The sequence below is a fragment of the Polyodon spathula genome, chromosome 7 (assembly GCF_017654505.1).
Source record: "Polyodon spathula isolate WHYD16114869_AA chromosome 7, ASM1765450v1, whole genome shotgun sequence".
Classification (NCBI taxonomy): Eukaryota; Metazoa; Chordata; class Actinopteri; order Acipenseriformes; family Polyodontidae; genus Polyodon; species Polyodon spathula.
This window is the reverse complement of record NC_054540.1, coordinates 56249379-56270774: the sequence shown is the minus strand read 5'-3', so window position 1 is coordinate 56270774 and position 21396 is coordinate 56249379. Positions and strand designations below refer to the sequence as shown.

Genomic DNA, 21396 nt, shown 5'->3' with positions numbered 1-21396 from the left:
CCATGACCTTACAGCATCTAAACCACGACCTTACAGCATTTAAACCACGACCTTACAGCATCTAAACCACGACCTTACTGCATCTAAACCATGACCTTACAGCATCTAAACCACGACCTTACAGCATCTAAACCACGACCTTACAGCATCTAAACCACGACCTTACAGCATCTAAACCACGACCTTACAGCATCTAAACCACGACCTTACAGCATCTAAACCACGACCTTACAGCATCTAAACCACGACCTTACAGCATCTAAACCACGACCTTACAGCATCTAAACCACGACCTTACAGCATCTAAACCATGACCTTACAGCATCTAAACCACGACCTTACAGCATCTAAACCACGACCTTACAGCATCTAAACCACGACCTTACAGCATTTAAACCACGACCTTACAGCATCTAAACCACGACCTTACTGCATTTAAACCACGACCTTACAGCATCTAAACCACGACCTTACAGCATCTAAACCACGACCTTACAGCATCTAAACCATGACCTTACTGCATCTAAACCATGACCTCATTGCATCTAAACTTTACTGCATCTAAACCATGACCTTACAGCATCTAAACCATGACCTTACAGCATCTAAACCACGACCTTACAGCATTTAAACCACGACCTTACAGCATCTAAACCACGACCTTACTGCATCTAAACCATGACCTTACAGCATCTAAACCATGACCTTACTGCATCTAAACCATGACCTTACAGCATCTAAACCATGACCTTACTGCATCTAAACCATGACCTTACTGCATCTAAACTTTACTGCATCTAAACCATGACCTTACTGCATCTAAACCTTACTGCATCTAAACCATGACCTTACTGCATCTAAACCTTACTGCATCTAAAGCAGCAGTGACCAAAGTTATCACTGACACTTCTGGCCTTTGTTCCAACTCTGTTCTAAATTGTTTAATTGAACCAAAGTGGACCCTGCAATCTCGAGTTCTTTAACATTAAACCTGGAGTGGGATGGCCCTCTGAAATAGCCAGCTTGTGGAAAGGTTGCAGCTCTACACTAAGTGTGCCCCTGAACAGCATGCTTCTGAGCAGACCTTTGAGCTGATCTGCAGGGGCCCAGAGAACTGCAAGAAAAGTAAGACCCCACTGGGGTGCAGCTAAGCTACAGTCAGTTCAGCTCCCGGGCTAGGCTTCCCCAATCGCTTGATGAAGCAAAGTCTTTGCAAGCAGGCTAATTGCATTACAGCAGTCGTTTGCAACGTAGCAGACGAGGAAACAGTTTCCAGGTCATTTGCAAAAAAGGTGTTTTACAGCTCAAGGACATTTTAAATGTGAACACCTTGTCAGCAACCCTGTATTAAGCTGTATTGATTTGCTGTAATGTGGGGTTTGTATGCCATGTACTGAGAGATTAACAGTAAACGAAACCATGGAATAAAATATGAAATGATAGGTTATCCCTTATTGAAGTTTCCTATGGTACCTTCCCAGTCCATCTTTCCTCATAGTGTACAATGGTTTATCATGTCTTTTTATTATTTTGATTTGCTTTACCACACTTCTCTGGGCTTTACAATGCTTACCTATGCTTACTACATGTTGCCTTTACTATGGGAAATGTTTATAAGGGACGCTAGGATATATAACATACCACAATACAAAAATGATTAATGCTGATTTTTATTTAAAAAAAACAAACAAAGCAAATGCCTGTACAAACAGAACAGAAAAAATAAATACATTTACAAAAGCAGAAAGGAATCCACAACATTAGAGAAATGAGACGGTGCTTTTCATAGAGACCAGGACCCAGAATGCACACAGAGAAGGGTCTGGTGGATACAGAACAGAAGGCTGCAGTGGGGTTGCACGTGTACTTGGGTTACAGTACAACAGCTACAGTGGCTTTTGTTTGTATCTTCACGGCAGTAAAAGCACAGCGGTCTGCTGCAGAACACTTTAGAAACAATGAACATGTTAATAAGCACAAAATTGCTAGCTTTAGAACAAATAGTAGATAATGATAATAATAATAATAATAATAATAATAATAATGGCTAAAACTTGTCAACCAGCCCAAAATCTTCTTTTTTAATAGATGCAAGTGTTTCTCTCTGACAAAAGTACTCTTAATACCAAAATATCACCCTTCTATTTACAAAAATCGATAAAAAAAATATTAATACATAGCGCTGAATCAGCTCCAAACAAGAATTCTGAACATCATCACCGCAGCGCGGGCCGCAGATCAACAGAAACCAGCTCTGAAGTAAACACAAAGCCGTGAGTAATCTCAGTGTGAAACACACCACAGCTGCAGCATGTTCAGCATACAGTCTCACAGACTGCCTCCCTCTGCAGCTCTTTCAGCCTGGTAATCCACAATACCAGCGTATCCAACTTGTACATTTTGCTCTAGTTCACTTCACAGCGCCATGCTCTAAACAGTTCTCACATTACTGCTCTACAATTTGCATGTAAGTAAATATACACGTTTCGGGGCACTGTGTTCACACTTACACATCATATTGTGTATCCCCAAGCTGTCTGCTTTTTACTTTGGGGGAGTAGCAGTCCAGTGGGAGAGAAATACATCTTATTGTAATAGACTCGCTCCCCTGCATTGCTGGGCTGCACACAGTAACACTGGGATCTGTTTTGTAGCTGTGTTTCGGACCATCACTGCCATTACAAAACATACTGCATAATCCAGTCATTAAAAACCAAGGGGTGCTTTCATAAGAACTGAAACAAGGTCTTTAACACCACAGTAGTCATGCCTGTCTGTCTGTCTGTCTGTACATCTCTTCTGGAAGGGAATGGGAAGCTACTCCTGTTTACTGGGAACGATCCTGGAGACAAACGAGGTTTGATTGAAACTAAATTCTAAATATAGATACAATACACTGGATACAGAAATCATCAATCAACCACATAATATTATTATTATTATTAATCTGTACGCTGTAACACAGGAATCAAAAAGAACGGTGAAACTAGGGCTATATTTACAATACAGGACGAGGGCGCAGAAGCCAGATTGTGCTGTTGACAAAAGGAGGTCAATGCATCTCAATTAATGCAACAGGGCTTTCATGAAAAATAAATACACTGCATTGAATAAAACAAGAAAATAAAACCATGTAAAAACAAATTGGACTAGCTCGGCTTCACCAGCCTCAATACTCGACAAATCCAACAGGACAATGAACACATTTAAAAACATATGGTCTGTATACACACACACACACACACACACACGGTCACTGATAAAGATCAAAACAAATGAAAAGTAACAAACTCTCGTCTTGAAATATTTACAAACACAAACCTCGGTAAATGATTAGGGATTAAGATGGTAACTGATGGCAAAACCACACAACAAACAGATCAGGTCGGATTCGTCTAGCCTAGTATTTTCAGTTCAGTTCACTTTTTTTGGTTATTCCCACCCCCTGTGCACGCACACACGTGTAAAATGAAACGCTACAGATAAAATACATTCCTGCTTCGCAAAAATCTCATTTCTTTGTGTAATACTGTACAGAAGGCTTTGCTTCACACCGACGTTCAGTGATTACATAAAACAATGAGGCAGTGGCAGGCGCGCCCGGCTCGTAGTGAGGCTGCTGTCCGCTTCGAATTTCTGGATTGCAGTTCAGTTCACGACACAGTTTTCTAAAAGCCTGTTATGGGATTACTGCTCTATAATTTACATGCAAATAAACACCCGTTGTCTGCACACTTGCATACACACACTGTATATATGCATACTGTAACAGCTGTGGACAGCCAGGTTTAATATACAGATGCGTACACATGTACAATCTGACTTGTACTGCACAGGTCATTTTGCAACAGGGTTTGAAGGAAGACTCCGTTTTGCACAGCGGACAGATTCACTCCTGCGCGCTGAGAATCCCATTCCCTAAACCCAAGCAAGTACATTTAATGTATACAAATAAATATCTCTATACAGTATGATACAACATATACATGAACGTACTGGACACAGACACACACACGCACACACACGTGGAAGTTCATTTCTCTGGGTTTATTTGCCCCCCTGCTCGAGGTGGCCGATGGTCCCTGGTTCAGTGCTGGACTCCCTTCCTTCCTTCGCTCTCTCTCAGACTCTGGAGCTCTCGGTCCCAGGCTCCTCCTTCTGGTAAATGGGGGTCTTGGCTCCGAGGGCTGGCTCCTCTTTATCTGCCGAGCTCTGGGCCACGGAGCTGTTCCGGATCCCGTAGGCGAAATAAATCAGAAACCCTGGAGGAGGGGGAGGAGAAAATACAACAAAACATTCAATGTATGATTGAGATGAAACACCAGGCACTCGCTGCAAAGCACTAGTGAAACCCAATATTGAAATGATCTGGTACAGAGATTGCAGCATAGGCAGTACTGCAATGCTGTGAAACTCACCTATAGTCATCCAGACAGCGAATCGCACCCAGGTCCCTGCGTCAAGCTGCATCATGAGGTAAACATTGACGAAGATACTGAAGAGGGGCAGCAGAGGCAGGAAGGGGACCTGGAAACAGAACAGAGCCTTCAGCACGGAGACAGGCCAACACACCCGCACACACCCCAGCCAAGAGGTGAGACATAAAACAGAAGCATGCTTTGTTTCTCTTCTAGGCACAGCTGGGGAAGCTCGTTCATTTGAACAACAGGAACACGGTTGTATTTCTGAAAGGGAGATGTTTTCCAATACCTCCCCAATGTACTTTACAAAGGGGGGCCATGTTGACATTACACTGCACGTCGGCTTCCTTTTACAGCTCTGCACTAATTCCCTGTTTTCAATATTTCACTGTTCTCGTGAGATATATATATTCTTTCGTGCGCTGCCCCTCCTCCCCAGCTCACCTTGAACGTGAGGGACTCTCGGCTCTCCGGCTGTCTCCAGATGATGGCGATGCAGACGACAGACACGACCGCCAGGACAGCGCACACTGTCACCCATAGGGGCTCCCCGGCCACCAGGGAGGGCATCTTCACAGACAGGACACAGCATAGCACTGTGAACACCAGCGCTGGGGGAGAGACAGAGAGAGATTCAAAACACAGGAACCAGCGCTGACACTGCTGTCACGACAGGGAGGGAAATAAAGACTCCCACTGCATAGCAGTTTGATCCATGCCTTGTTTTACTATGAGTTTAATACACTCTGTGGCTAATCAAGCTTGTAGTAAAACCTGGAATGGGTGAAATGCAATGGGAGTCTTAGTTCCATCCTTTCTTGCTGTTTTTCATATTCTTTATTTCTTTGTCATATGATCGTTTGTATGTGCAAATACAGTGAAGATGGAGAGCTAGCCAATCTGCTGCTGCTGATCTTGTGCAACGCTTGGGCTCAAGGCTGGTTCACCCTCCCATCGTGCCGCAGATGAGAATAATCTAAGTGTTTGAAGAAGCCTTTCACACTCACAGATGGTGGCGGTGGTGACGTAGACGATGAGCCCAGATGTCTTGGTGGGGAAGTCACAGCTGGGCACCAAGAGCAGCTTCATGGTGAACTTCTCCTTCAGAGGGACGGTCTCGCAGGCAAACTCGTCCCCGCTGTCCGAGTCGTTCATCGCAGTCTTCTCCCCGCTCAGATCCACCATCCTCTCACACTGACCGGGGCTGCTCAGTGAGCCTGGCTGGTACCTGGGAGCAAGGACCCAAGCATACATCAGCTGTGCATCCTAGGAAGTGTCCTGTTCACGTTACTGTACGTGCTACTTGTCTTACCACGGTTTTGTTTAATGCACGTTATACAATATGTTTAATTCACGGTCCGTCTACCCCCCCCCACCGCCCCCTCAAATGCCATGCTGGAGGTCAGGTTTGTTTTGTGAACTGACCTAAGGATGAGCACGCAGACTGCAACGAGGGAATACGCCAGCAGGGTCCCGATCGACATGAGATCCACCAGAGCAGCCAGCTCAAAGAGGAAAGCCATAAGCGCTGCACAGGAGAGGGGAGGAGAGGACCAGGTTAGCGCTCACTCTTCATAGGGTTATCTGTTAAATCATTGGTTTTAAAGATTACGGAATGAAAAAAACTAACAGGCGGTCCTGTAAAAAAAGAAAACCATAGAGCCTCTGAGAAAATGGGTTTAAAAGTAACGGACGATTCACACAGGACTACATTTCACAGGTGAAGGTTAACAATTCAGGAGGCCTCCTGTTTCTGCACTGATTTTCAGTCCTGTGTGAACGCCGTTTAAAAACGACCCCTCCTGTGGAATCTGACACTTGTTTGCGTATGCACCCCCTCCAGTGCCCCGCGCTGTACCTGCGATGACCCCCGAGACGATGGTGGCCAGCAGGGGGGTCCTGGTCTTCTTGTTCATGCGGGACAGGAAGCGGAAGAGAAGCCCGTCCTCAGCCATGGCATAGATGACCCGGGGCATGGGGAACATGGAGCCCAGCAGACTGGGGGAGAGGAGAGGAGAGGAGAGGAGACAAGGGTTAGTCACATACCACTTTATAACTGGGCTTTATCACTATCAAAGAAACATCAGGAGCGGTGAATTATTAAATGGTATAGCACAATACGTGCCCAAGTTCTTGTAAAAATTGAGCAGACGTGTATCACTGAGTCATGAAGTAATGTGGGAGCACTGTATTGGCAGAGCTGTGAGTAGTGTGTGTGTGTGTGTGTGTGTGCATGCACGTCTGTGCGTGTGTGTGTGTGTGCGTGAGTCTGTTTGTGTGTCTGCATGCCTGCGCGCGTGTGATCAATGCTGTCACCCGGGGCAGGCTGGATGGTTACCCACCTGGTGGAGAGAGCGCAGAGTGAGCCCACGGCCACGATGTAGCGCGCGGGACCCCAACCCACATACTGGAAGGCCTCGGGGAGGGGGCTCTGGGTGTCCAGAAAGTAGTAAGGCATCATGAGGGTGAGCGCAGCCGACACCCCGAAATACGCGAAGAAGCAGATGAGCAGCGAGGCCACGATGCCAATGGGGATGGAGCGCTGGGGGTTCTTAGCCTCTTCACCTGGGGGTGGCATGGGAGAGTGAGACACAGCACAGCACAGCACAGCACACTACTCGCTGAGCCACACACCTCCTGACTTCATACAGGCCCACCTGTGCATGGGGAAGGAATGCTCCAGGTTCTTAAATGTTTCCCCTGGTATGCAGCACTTGGCTAGTGTCGTCAGACACCCACGAATATTATCAGACAAGTGTTCCTGATCCTCTCAGTTCAATAGATTTACTGATGTGCTGCTGTTTTCTAAAGAACGTGTACTGAGATAGAGAGGGGGACAGAGTTAGGAATGACAGAAAGATGGAGAGCGAGTGAGAGAGAGAGAGATAGAGGGGGGATTGATAGTTAGGAATGACAGAAAGATGTGGAGAGAGAGAGAGAGAGAGAAAAAGTAAAAGTGAAAATAAATCAAAGGGTTGATAAAGTAGAGAGAATGAAAATAGATACAGTTAACTAAAAGCTATCTCCAAGAGATTGAACCGATAGAGAAAAGTTGCCGTAACAAAGCAACTTGTGAGTGTCAGTCAGAGCCTGGAAGCCGTGTCTTACTCGTGGTGGCGATGCAGTCGAACCCAACGAAGGCGTAGAAGCAGGTGGCGGCCCCCGACAGGATGCCCGTGAAGCCGAAGGGGGCGAAGCCACCGGCCCCGAAGCTGTTGGTGCTGCTGTTGCTGGAGGAGGAGGTGTGGGGGTTGTTGTAGAAGTCCTCCTGGGTCAGGCTCCAGTTGTGCGTGTCTCCCTTCACGAAGCCCGAAATGATGACGAAGCCCAGCACCACCAGGTTCACCCCTGTGAAAATCTTATTGACCAGCGCCGACTCGCTCACGCCAAACGCCAGCAGACCTGCGAGACATGGGGGAGAGGGAGCAGGTTAGAACACTGGCATCGCACGAGATCGGTACTTACAGTAAACCTTAGATCTCGTACTAAATGAATCGTTCAGGTTGAACTAGTAAACCTGTATTGTAATAGAATGCTAGGAGCAATCTACTGGACTCTGTAGTTCATGTATACCAGACCACTGTAGTTCAGTGTATGAGTCGTCCCGAATAACACCAGTATATGCTTCAGAAAATAAATAAATAAATAAATAAATAAATAAAGTGCCATTACAATGTTTGTAAACCAGATGGCATCAAGCACCATGTGAAAAAAAAAAAAACCAACAACTCTGACATGAAAAAGGTAAACAATAACAATTTAAAAGAGAAAGTGCCCGTCACGGTCCCGGTCCCGGTCCCTAGGACACCCTCACCTGTCAGCAGGATCACCAGGATGAGGGCAAAGATGTCGGGGTACTCAGCCAGGACACCCGGCACCTTAATGGATACGGAAGCCTTGAAGAACATGGAGATCTTCTGCTCCACCAGGTTATCGAACGTGGAGCTCCACGCCCGGGCCACGCTCGCTGTACCTGAGGACAGGGAGGACACGTTAGGACCGCTCCGGACAGAGATCAGGCATGCAGGGTCCCAGGACCACTCCACGAGAGATCAGAGCATCTACCCATCAGTTTCTGACCGCTCTGACCTTGAGTCTAAAATCACACAGCACCCTATACAGTACACATTGTTTTACTAATAATGAGAATTCTTAAACAGTAAAACTAATCACCCTGGAGAGATGGTACATCACGATACGATACAACTTCACTCAAGCTCTGTGGAAAATTGCCAAGTGCTTTTCAGCAACAGCTTGTGGGCAGTATGTAAGTGTAACAGACGGAATCATATTTGTTAATCTGTCCACTCCTTTTGGCATTAGATATAAAACCTTTTCTTTTTGCACTTTCTATTGAACAAGTACATTCAGTGCTGGCATGTAAACAGTAGCTACACCCTATTGGCAAACTACATTAGAAATATGTCCATTTTTTTTTTTTTTTTTTTAATTCCTTTTATATCTCTTTCCATTTTTGTAATCGAGGAGCAATTGCTGGTTTTAACCAAACAAACTATTTCAGGTCTATCCTAAACCAAAAACAGTGATTTCTCAACTATTTTTACCCCACATCTTCCCCCCGATCTTTTCATTCTAACAAAGCTCACTCACCTATGACATACGAGAGAATCAGATTCCAGCCGGTTATGAACGCCCAGATCTCTCCGACCGTCACGTAGCTGTAGAGGTACGCCGAGCCGGTCTTGGGGACCCGCGCCCCGAATTCAGCGTAGCACAGGCCGGCGAGGACAGAGGACAGGGCAGCGATAAGGAAGCAGAGCACGATAGCTGGTCCCGCCTTCTCCCTGGCTACTTCCCCCGCCAGCACGTATACACCGGCGCCCAGCGTGCTGCCCACGCCCAGCGCCACCAGGTCCAGCGTGGACAGGCAGCGTGAGAAGCGAGTCTCCTCCATGCTGCAGTCCAGCGCACGCCGGCGCAGGAGCTGCTTCCCGTACTGAGCCATCTTCTTACCGGCCATGGCGAGAGTCTTCTTCTAAGAGCTGCCAACACAAGACGGGACAACGGGCAGGATTACAACTCGGCACCAACGTGCGTGTTTAAAAAGAAAGAAACGCGTTCCCAAAAAGACAGGTGTGGTGCTCAGTGGTAATTGGTGCGGAGTCCAAAAAATAGACACCTGTACATTCATGAAATAAAGGTTGACCGAGCCCAGACAAAGCCCAGACATGCATTTCAACTTCAAGACAATGATGTTTCTGATAAAGACCTAGCTGTGGAAGCATCGTTGTCTTGCTTTTTAAAGCTGAAATGATCAAACACATGTATTTTTAATATAACCTGTGGATAAACACCTCATAATCACTTTACCACGAGACTCTAAATGCTAAAAGTATTCTCTGTTATGTTAACATGTACCAAATTCCTGTTAGTGTTCAAATCAAACAGCAACATGACAATAAAAGTATAAACACAGCAATACCCTGGCTGGTCTTGTTCCTTCTGCAGTCCTAGCAGCAGCTTCTCGTGTTATAAATGCAGCACCCAGACGCTGTGTGTGTGTGTGTGTGTGTGTGTGTGTGTGTGTGCGCGCTTGGGGCTCTTTTCTACCCTTTCAGTTTGGCACACATCCCTCCCACACACCTGACACAGGAAACCATAGTTTGCTTGTATCTTATCGATCATAAGGAAGTTGTACAGTCAGAACAATGGACAAGTTCTAGAAATCCCGTTTCATCACAACTGCCCAGTGTGACATTGCATCAATCAGAACAAGAGTCAATGCCAACGCAATCATATAATTATAATGCCAATGTGATCATTCAATTACAATGCCAATGCTATCATTCAATTACAATGCCAATGCGATCATTCAATTACAATGCCAATGCGATCATTCAACTACAATGCCAATGTGATCATTCAACTACAATGCCAATGCTATCATTCAATTACAATGCCAATGTGATCATTCAATTACAATGCCAATGTGATCATTCAACTACAATGCCAATGTGATCATTCAACTACAATGCCAATGTGATCATTCAATTACAATGCCAATGCGATCATTCAACTACAATGCCAATGTGATCATTCAACTACAATGCCAATGCTATCATTCAATTACAATGCCAATGTGATCATTCAATTACAATGCCAATGTGATCATTCAACTACAATGCCAATGTGATCATTCAACTACAATGCCAATGCTATCATTCAATTACAATGCCAATGTGATCATTCAATTACAATGCCAATGTGATCATTCAACTACAATGCCAATGCTATCATTCAATTACAATGCCAATGTGATCATTCAATTACAATGCCAATGTGATCATTCAACTACAATGCCAATGTGATCATTCAATTACAATGCCAATGTGATCATTCAATTACAATGCCAATGCTATCATTCAATTACAATGCCAATGTGATCATTCAATTACAATGCCAATGTGATCATTCAACTACAATGCCAATGTGATCATTCAATTACAATGCCAATGTGATCATTCAATTACAATGCCAATGTGATCATTCAACTACAATGCCAATGTGATCATTCAATTACAATGCCAATGTGATCATTCTATTATAATGCTATCATTCAATTACAATGCCAATGTGATCATTCTATTATAATGCTATCATTCAATTACAATGCCAATGTGATCATTCTATTATAATGCTATCATTCTATTATAATGCGATCATTCAATTACAATGCCAATGCAATCATTTGATTACAATGTCAGTGCGATCATTCAATTACAATGCTATCATTCAATTACAATGCTATCATTCAATTACAATGCCAATGCAATCATTTGATTACAATGTCAGTGCGATCATTCAATTACAATTCTATCATTCAATTACAATGCCAATGTGATCATTCTATTATAATGCTATCATTCAATTACAATGCCAATTATGCTGCAGATATTATAATTATAATTCAAGTATACATAAAAGTAACATAAACGACGCACATTAACATGTTACTCTATTCATTCTAAATAACCCAGGTTTTCATCAGCTGGGCTCACTGAAAGAGGTGGAAAATACGAGAATAACGTTCACTCCATGTAAAACACAGCCTGGAACTGAGAATGATTAAGCTTGGATAGTCGTGGGATTAATCAGTTACAACTACTAGTAAAAAAAACAATATCGTTCCTCTCCAGAATTTAGCAACTCCTTCAAACTGGCTTCTTAGCGCCTATGTTGGTAGCCAAACATCAATACAACATTATATACAACCAGAGAATTACTAAAAGGACAATGCGCTGCATTTTCCACTGTGATCAACAAGTGGCTTTCCTGTGTGAAAATATACTTAAAAAAAGACTTCGAGTTTCACAGTCCTTCCTGCCAACAACCGTGAAACAGCAGATTCCTGAGCGACAGACAAAGACAAAGGTGTTACAGTGGCTGGGGATCTTTCAGGTTGGGACCAATGGAGCCAGTGTGAAGAGGCAGGCTACAGTAAACTGATACGGACATTAAAACAACAACTATTTCCACAGTGGTCTGCTCTGTGCTGTACTTTCCAGGACCCTTGAACTTCCTAGACCCATGAAGCAATATAATTTGCATGTTTTATTCCCCGATTCACTTGATTACTTTCTTGTAAAAACATATATATTTACTTCCCTGTTCCTTTTCTAATCTATTTTTGTCATTATCTGTTCATCCACTTACACTTACCAAGAAGTGACTGCCAAAACCTGGAACAGCAGATGCCTGAATGCAGGACGCCAGGTGTGTCCCTCAGTTACAGGTAGGGCTGCCTTTTAAAACACTCCTCACCACACACGCTAAGAGCTCTGCCCCTGACTGTGCCATGCACTGCTACAGCAAGGTAGCAAAACACTGTACAGCTCATGCATTTCATTTTAGGAAATCCACCAATCACTGAATCTGCGATGCATCTCATCCTGCCTGGGCTGGAAATGTCTGCTTTGATTGTAAAGTTTCTGATTTAGATATGGGTTCCACAGTGTTCTCCGTTTCGTGATTTCTAATAAGCTAATACACTGTGAGGGCAGGGGTCTCTTATCATAAACATATAATCCACATTCATACTCTCCTACAGCGAGTCTCCAGGCAGGACACACAGCGTGTTCTACACTGACAGGAGGCTTTCTGCGAGGTGTGAAACGCAGTTCACTTGCAGCTCCAAGCCTAAGCGACTCCAGGCTGGATATTCCTGCTCCACCGCTCGGGCTGGCTGTGTAGGCTGCCCTGCTGTTTCTCAGATCGCTGTCAGCTTCCTAAGGAATGTTTTTTCCGTGCAGACTGGCAGAAGCAGTAACAAAAGACGCCTTGTTGGGAAATAAAGAATGCACACACGTCTGCACGCGTGACACATGACCAACACCCGCTGCAACCTGGCGCCCTACTATTATTCTGAAGCACAAGTGAACATTCAAATAGCAATGAAACGACTGAAGCAAGTCCACAGCCCAGGTTTTACTACCAGCTTGATTAGCCCCAGTGTGCAGGGAACAAGCTCGGGTGTGTCTTATTATTAAACTCAAAGTAAAACCAGGAATGGCTCAAACTGCGCTTGAGGCTTCGTGTATGCAAGCGTTTGGGTTTGAAATCTGTAAAAAGAGCCAATACTCAGAAACACCACGGCAGCCCCCCTTGTCTCCTTGTGTTGAAGGAAGTCTGGGAGAGGGTCACAAAGGCTACTGGGGGCTGGAGGTGCTTCCTGCGTTACAGAATCGGGTCTGTCTGCAAATACTCTGCCAGCGGAGGTTTTAATATACTGTCCTGGTTTCTAAAAGCAACGGTAACTTAATCCAGCCCCCGAAAGTCACCTTCATATGGGCATTTGATGGCGTGCAGGTTTAAGCTGCTGCATACCTTATACATCACGAGGGCAGTAACGCAGCCCACTGGCACTGCTCTGCTCTGCTGTTTGTCTGCTGCTTTTACTTATTTACTAAAGAAAAACGAAGCAGCGTCCGATGAAGAGAGGCTGGAAATGTGCCAGAGCGAACCCAGACCCTGTCCACTGTGCCTCACAGCTGGATGAATATTTAAATGCGTTTGACAGGTGATACGTGTGTAACGAGGTACTGCAAGGAAAAACGCAGTAACCCTGGGAAAGCATTGCACCGCGTGATCCATCCCCCCACCCCCTCCTCTGTGTGAAGCTAGTGCAGATCAAGCCCTGCCTGGGAGGGAGAGGCAGAGACAGACGAGGACTCCCCTCTGCTCTCCTCTTCAAAATCCCAGTAACTAGCAACACTGATCTCACTAAACAGAGTTCAGCCAGGATGCTGACACGCATCCAGTCTAGAGACAGTACCACTGCAGTCCTACACTGCTTTTACTGTTGTACACAGCTCTGGTCTTGCATATCTAAACCACACTCTTTCTCCATCTCTGGAGCCGCAGTTTGAGATCAACAAACGCTGTCCGGGGCGTTCAGTCCCGTCACGCTCCATCACTCTGAAACCCACAGCCGAATGCGTATCTTTCAGCTGATATTGAAAGTGGAGGCGAAGATGTATTTTTGCAAGCATGCTATTGTGCTTAACTGGCATGTAAAGCCGCTTTTGGTTTGCTGAGGGGTCCCGGGATGTACACTATAGACGTTTCATTGGTATGGTGTGGTTTGGAAAGGAGTAGATGTTACCCAGGTCTTTATAGCAAAGTCAATACCTTGACAAGCTGCGACCAAGCTTTAATATAGCAGTGCCATCCTGCCTAGCTCTCTATCTGTGTGTGTGTGTCTCACCCCTCTCTCAGGTACAGAGACGTTAATCCTGCCACGCACAGGCCCTGACCCTCACCAGGTAGAGACCACGTGGAGTCCACAACGGGATTAGTGCTCAGCTGACCAGTCTTGGGGACCAGGCTAACCTTACGTGCACATAGTTCCATCGTGCGGAACCTGTCAATGCCTGCCTCACACAGTGATTAGGCCATTCTTTCAATCCCACCTCCTGGGGGACAACGCTTAGCAAGCAAAGCAGGTCTACAATCTCCATGTCAACAACGACCACTCTGTTCCTCAGCGAGCTGCACAATAACACACACACACACACATTTTATCATGGCATCAGAAGCCTTCAAGTCCCTCCAGTTTGTTTTCAAAACACCCTTCAACTTGACAAAGGTATGCTAAAGAAACCGGAACGTTGAGAAGCTGGCTCTTCTGAGCAAAAGCAGTGTCCAGATCAACAATGTTAACAGAACACACAACCAAAGCCTGCTGTGCATCGTCTCAGCCCTCAGAGACAGCTGGCAGCCCTGTCCGTTTCAAGCAGAGACTTTGTCTCAGATCCAGGATTTCCAGCCCCTGGTCCTCCCTCCATCACTGCCCTGAGCCAACTCATTTGCAATCCCCTTGTCCATGTCCTGACAACAGAGGGATGCATTTGCATAAATGTGACAACAAGGGGCTTCAGGGACAGACAGAAAGCAGGAGGACTGAGGTAAACTGTATATACAGGGCTGGCATAAAGACTCGTTCACACATGCTTTGGGTTATCTAGCTGAGGTAGAGTGCTGAATGTAGGCACTGGCGCGGAACAAACCACAGGAAAGACAAGAACAACTGGCTTGTTGTGAGGCAATGCCAGCCCAGCACAAAAACATGTTCTCTGGCTATTTCTGTGTATCAACCTCTGTAGCTGATGAGAATCCTGTGGCACTGTTTAGCTGGTGTGTGCCCCCCCCACCTCTCTTCCTGAATGATAGTTTCATTAAGAGTGGCCTGCTTTTGTTAACAGAGACAGGCAGCTGCGTGAGTTTGCATATCTTTACAGCATCGCCTCTCAGACGCTGCCTCCCCCCAGATCCTCTATTAGTATGGGCTCGTCTTTGTGATATTGCTGCCAGGGAGTCAGCGAGGTGCAGCGTTGCCAGGGCGCCTGACCCTCCGAGCACCCCCCCACCCCTCTTACCTTCTCAGAGGATAGTGCTGCAAGGTTGGGAGTGTACAGGTAGTGATTAATGAATTAGGCTGAACTAAAATCCTCACAGACAATCCTCGTTCTTATAACCTTTCATTACTCTGTGCAGACAGCTCTATGACTCACCTGGACGGAGTCTGATACTGTGGGGTGGGACACATGGATCTTTTCATTGCCTGCCATTATTAAATTGGAAGAATTTTAGCAGGATTACGAATAACTCATCTTCATCCAAAAAAAACGCCCTCTAATGAGAACTGGAATCTAAAAGCTCTGCTTTTCTGGCAAAACATTTTCACAGCAATTATTATCAAAGGGGCAAAAATGCTTTACTCCTCAGGATTTCGATCCAGGACTGCCAAGCGCATTGAATTCTGGGAGCTGACAGTGCCACCAAGCACAGCCTCACCAAACCCACGTCTTTACTGGTGTCATGAGGTAAGGTTAGTCTCGAACACGCTGCACAAGCAAGACCTGCTGCCTGGAACACTCACTGCAGGAGGAAAAAGAACACTGCCACTGGGCTGTCCCTCTTCAGCTGCGTGGTAAAACGAGTATGCTAGTGTATTCCCCTCAAGCTCAAGGGCTCTGTCTTCCCTCCTGCTAATACAGTAGAATTAGCATTGATGGTTAGTCTGGATACATAAGGATCATGGTAACTTAGCAACAGAAACCACACACACACTCTCAAGCAAAATCTTGTGCCAGCGTGGCTTCTCTGCTGCAGCCAAGGTAATAAAACTAAACAATTCCACTACAGTCCCAAATCAAATACCCAACGTTCCTCTGCTATAATACGGACTGAGCTCTGGCATTCCTCAAAGTCCACTTAAAAGCTTTGCAAAACACCACCTGCAAACCAAATTGAGTTTTTTTTGTTTTGTTTTTTAAAGCAGTTGTTGTCTCAGTAAATTCAGCGGGCATGTGAAGTTGATGACCTGCACCATTGGCTGCTATTAGGGCTGTTAAACCCATTCTCAATGTGACAGACTTGACACACAAACCAAAGTGCATGTAGCTAGGGATGGCTTAATTTTTTTTTCTTTTTACCTTGAATGGTGCTCAAGGAGTGGAAGGTTCTCTAATATGATAAAAGAAACCACACAAAACACATTGAAGACCTTGAATACAGTACCAACAATCTACCTAAAGAGTTTGCATAACAAATAAGCGAGCTTCAGCCAATGGTATTGAAGCGACGGAGGGTGTCTGTGCGTGCGTCACTACAATCACATGACAACAACAATCATTCAGAACCTACCATTAACCCTTTCATGGATGGAGACCTCATAAAAACAAACGCGCTTCTAGTCTTTACATGGGGACACGTGGAAGACGCAAATGCATGATGATCTAATAACAGTATTCCAATTTGTCCATTGTATAAAATAATGGAAAAAGTAATGCAATATATTTATTGTGTGCCCAACCCCTCTCCCCCGCTATTTTCAATATCTAATGCACGAAGGGGTCAAGCACGCTTGCAGACGCAGTGTACAGTATCGTGGACAACGATCACTTTACACCAGTATGCTTATGTTACCAATGAATGTGACCCTACTGAAAATGGCAATGAAGGGCAACAGCGCTGTTGCTTCGGACTGTATTTCGGCGCGATGTGTGTTCAATGTAAACACGTAAGAATCGCAATTTAAATGACATTTCCGGAGTCTGGGGGCGGGGGTTGTCGTCAGTTGTCACTTGTCGTTTGAAGATTACGCCTCTGTAGTCTCCGATTACAGTGTTTATATTATTGTATTCATATTTCAGCTGATCGTATTAAAAACACGATCACCAAAACAAAGCTGCATGCATAGGGGCAGGGAACATTGGCAGCGCTTCAGTGTTGACAGTACCAGCATATCAGCGGGGCGTCAGCAAGGGAACGGCTGATGCAACTTTGAAATAGTTTACACTGAGACCGGATATGCCTGCAATACTTAAATACACGGGATTATATAGCACGACAGTAAATTATAAAAATTATTGACATATTGCAACAGATATAAACGCGAAAAAGAAAAAAAAAATCGTGTCTTGACTGAAATCCCAGACAAATCCTAACTTGTGATCGCTGTGTGTGTGTGTTACACTTTCTAACGCACGCACATACCAGCTACAGTTTCAACAAGCCATCAGCACACAAAGAAAGTCAATAATGAACCAGCCCGCATTTCGGATGTAATATTAACAAGAACATCATGTGTGTGGTTCAGAATCAGAACCTTGACTACAAATCTGAAAAGCATTTCTGTTTATATTGAGCACACGAGTCACATACATTTATATATATATATATATATATATATATATATATATATATATATATATATATATACACACACACATATATATACACATTCAAACTTGTACACAACACGCGTTAGTAAAATGATGCTTGTGTTTTTCCGTTTAAAAAGTGTAACACAATGTAATTCATTTTCTCCAGATCGGTCCGGAAACCCGACACCCGCGTGGATTTGAAAGGCATCATACATACCGCCCGCTCCGTGAATAACCGACTATGAACACCATACTGATAACGCGACGGCTATGAAGAGAAAGTGGTGATGAATATACTTGTTATTACCTGACAGAAAGGACAGAAGAAGCCAGGAACAAGCAGGGTGTTTAACACAGCAAGCGGCACAGACCCGTTCCTCCCTCACGGCGAGACTTCCAGCAATGTGAACCCAGCCTCTTCACAAACTTCTGAGGGCAGCGAGGATACGCAGCGTCGAGGAGGCGGGCACTCGCCGTACTATCATACAAGCGCATATATACACATATATATATACACACACACATATATATATATATTAAATGCTTCTATTGTATTTAAATACTGTTGGTTTTATATGGCTCCTGCCGAAACACAGTACTGTGCGGTACATGTGCGGCTCGATTTGAGTTTTGATGTGTTTTATTCGGTTTTATTCAAGTGAAGGAAACGGATTTCCACATAAGGCTTTGTTACAACGGACATGCGCATGTCATTGACACGTCAATGTTTTCCTTTTCAAATTTGAGTTGTAAACGGTGTTTATTTTCCATTCATAAATTATAACGAGATGAAGATGCTAGGGTGAAAAAAATCCATACAGACAATTAATGGAAACGACCCCACAACAAAGACAAAATAATATACAAACTGTTCATTGCCAAGAGTGAAGTCACTAGTACCTGCCCATCTTTGAAATGAGATGTGTCTCCAAAAGTCCAAGAAAATGTCCCTTTTAATGTTAAAAAAGAGACAGATTTGAATATAAAAAATCACCAGTGCAGCCTTTTTATGATGTTTGCAAATTGAAAGTTTGAGCCCGTTCTAGAATGGTTCTAACCGATCTATTCTGGAATTCTGCAGAATTCTGGTTCTGTCCGACGTATTCTGGAATTCTGCAGAATTCTGGTTCTGTCGAACCTATTCTGGAATTCTGTAGAATTCTGGTTCTGTCCGACCTATTCTGGAATTATCATGTGCTTCTGCTGAGAAGACACGTGACAACATAGATGGAATTCGCATTTCCTTTGTGAGCATGTGCAAATGCAAATCATGAAAAGAGCTCCCCACCTTACAAACAGAAGCTGTGCCTGTTCTCCCCAACATTGCCTCATAAAACACAAAAAGTCACATTTCTTTATTTGTTAATTTCAAAGACAACAACAGTTCATTTATACAAATATAAATAGAATGCTTGAAAAAGGAACTATTGCATCCCTTTCAATTCATATACTTTATGTGAACACATTGCAATTTATAGCAATATTTATAGCAAAAACCTGGGCAGTTTTACTCTGGCCGGTGGGCTGCCAGGGGCACCTGCTGCTCCTTCATTGTTACATGGGGTGGGGGAGGGGGCTAGACAGAGTAACAGCTGCTCAGTGTCATTGGTTAAAGCTATTTCTTCTACATTAGGGTCTGTATTAGGACAGGGTTAAATAGCAGCTCACTGCCTTTTCCTGCCATTGAATCCAATAATCCAATGTAAAGATGTTATACAGTATCATAAACCACACATGCCAAGCCTAGAGCCAGGAGCTAAATAATATAATCTAACCAATTTTAGAACTTAAACAGTAACACGCAGACTCAATGTGTGGTTTCCAATGTGTACAATGTTGTATTGCTATACACATTTTGTAAGTGATACCTTTCAATGATGAAAGGAGAGAAGTGTCCCAGTGGCTTAAGATTTCAGCAATTTACATTGTCCCACGACATACATGTGCTGTGTTTTTCTACATTCATTATGATGGGCCCCTGATCCCACCCATGAAGAATTCAGATTCTTTCCACTGGCACACTGAGACGGCTTTATATTACCAGGCTGCGATGGCACAGATCTGAGTTTTTTTTTTCTGATCTCTCTCTCTGATTACACCACACGCTGCTCTGTGCCTCTGTGTGCTGCCTCGTTAACATGCAAACCACCCACTCCAGTAAAAACTTGTGGGATGCAAAGTGTCGAGTTTGTGTTGTTTTTATTGCTACCTGGCAGAGGCCAGGTTTTATTTGAAAAAGCTTTCAAAGTAACAGCTTAAGGCCATTCCTAGAGGCAAAGTCTGGCTATGTGATTCTACATTAATATGCACCTTATCTAATGCCAAAGGCATTCTGTGCAACTATAAAGGGCTGCCACAGAACGCACCCATGTTTAAATACTCACATGTATGAACTCAGCACTGCTGGGCTCCTTGACAGATCGGGGCTCTGACACACATGCGTTTCCACGCGGTTTTAAGATACTGCACAATGTAAGACACAAACGAGCCAGTCCCCCCTCGTTAGCTGGGGAGCCCGCATGGAGCTGAGATACTGAGCGTGGGGCTTGCACTGTGATCATGCATGCAGGCTTTAAGGTTGTCTTTTAGAACAGGCAGTAGTTTGCATGAGTTCTTCCTCGAAGGCTGTATTAGAAGACATGCTTTTCCCTGGTCACCCATCTTATTTTAGCAGTTGCATTTCTGTTCAATGGCTGAGATAGAGAGGGCATCGGAAAGCAAACAATTCCTTCTTTACTGGGCATCATGAAAGCTCATCTAGACTTATTTTCTCATGCAATTTCCACATTCATCACCGGGCATCTTGGCAATACAAATCTGGCTGTTCTCGAAGATACCAACAAAGTCTATGCCCTCTATTTGTGAGATGTGATTGCAAGAGGCAAATCTTTCACTCTATCTCAGCTGCCTCTTTATGGAATAATCAATATCCTGACCTTATCATCTTCCATGCTTGTTTGTTTGAGAGGTGGTTGCATAAAGACACCCCCCAGGCAAACAACATGAAATCTCACATTTGACGGTATGCAGTAGCCTTTGTACAAAAAACAGCTCAGTGTCTTTGCAACGATAGCATCACGTCGACCATCATCGAGTTTTCATTAAAACAGGCAGCACAGGGGCAGTTTTCACAATGTCTACATTTTGCATTACAATTGTTGTTAGTTTTTGTTATAATCTGTCATTTCATGTATTTAAAACATTCTGCCCCATCTGCACAGCTCAAAGGCTTCCACTCTAGGCAAGCCTTTTCATAGTAATACAACAGTTTTTATAAGTGCATCAGGATCTCCTTATCTTAAACTGATGAACACACGTTGCTTTTTAGAGCTACATTTTCATTAGAACATGAGATCAGCCAAAAAAAAATTTTTTTTTGTCTGCTGCTTTTTACAACATTTCATTCTTTTAAGTGCCTCAGTTTAAATTCTGCTACCTTAAACTGTGTTACATTTCTAGATGCACATTGTACATGATTTGCTTCCTGGTCAATAAGCAGAGATTCACAGTCTCTGAAGCCTTTGCTGCAGGGCTGCTGCGATGTAGTAAACGCAGAACGGCAGGCTCTGCTGGAGCTTCCACAGCGCCATAAACAGAGACAGCTTGTTACACAGCAGCATCCTTTTAATACAGAATTACTCCAGCTACAATTAGCAAAAGGTCCAGTGTGTGTAGGCGATCCTTGCCAGCAGGGTACAGTAAGTTGGGAGAGTCAAATGTTATGTTTTGGTCTTGTGGTCTACAGTATAATAATGTATGGGAGCGAGAGAGGCTAACTCTCCAACTTC

At 44.2% G+C, this 21396-nt stretch overlaps 1 protein-coding gene across 1 annotated transcript; it reads right to left on the bottom strand.

Moving 5' to 3' along the window:
- Nucleotides 1–1766: 1766 nt before the first annotated feature.
- Nucleotides 1767–18215, bottom strand: LOC121318895 (cationic amino acid transporter 3-like). Its single transcript, XM_041256076.1, has 11 exons — nucleotides 17916–18215; nucleotides 9033–9424; nucleotides 8236–8394; nucleotides 7530–7823; nucleotides 6764–6986; nucleotides 6280–6419; nucleotides 5847–5949; nucleotides 5429–5649; nucleotides 4866–5032; nucleotides 4419–4527; nucleotides 1767–4262 (listed from the first exon to the last, which is right to left on the bottom strand). Exons 2-11 carry the CDS (start codon nucleotides 9400–9402, stop codon nucleotides 4123–4125), a joined length of 1926 nt encoding a protein of 641 aa, XP_041112010.1. The 5' UTR covers nucleotides 9403–9424; nucleotides 17916–18215; the 3' UTR covers nucleotides 1767–4122.
- Nucleotides 18216–21396: the final 3181 nt, after the last annotated feature.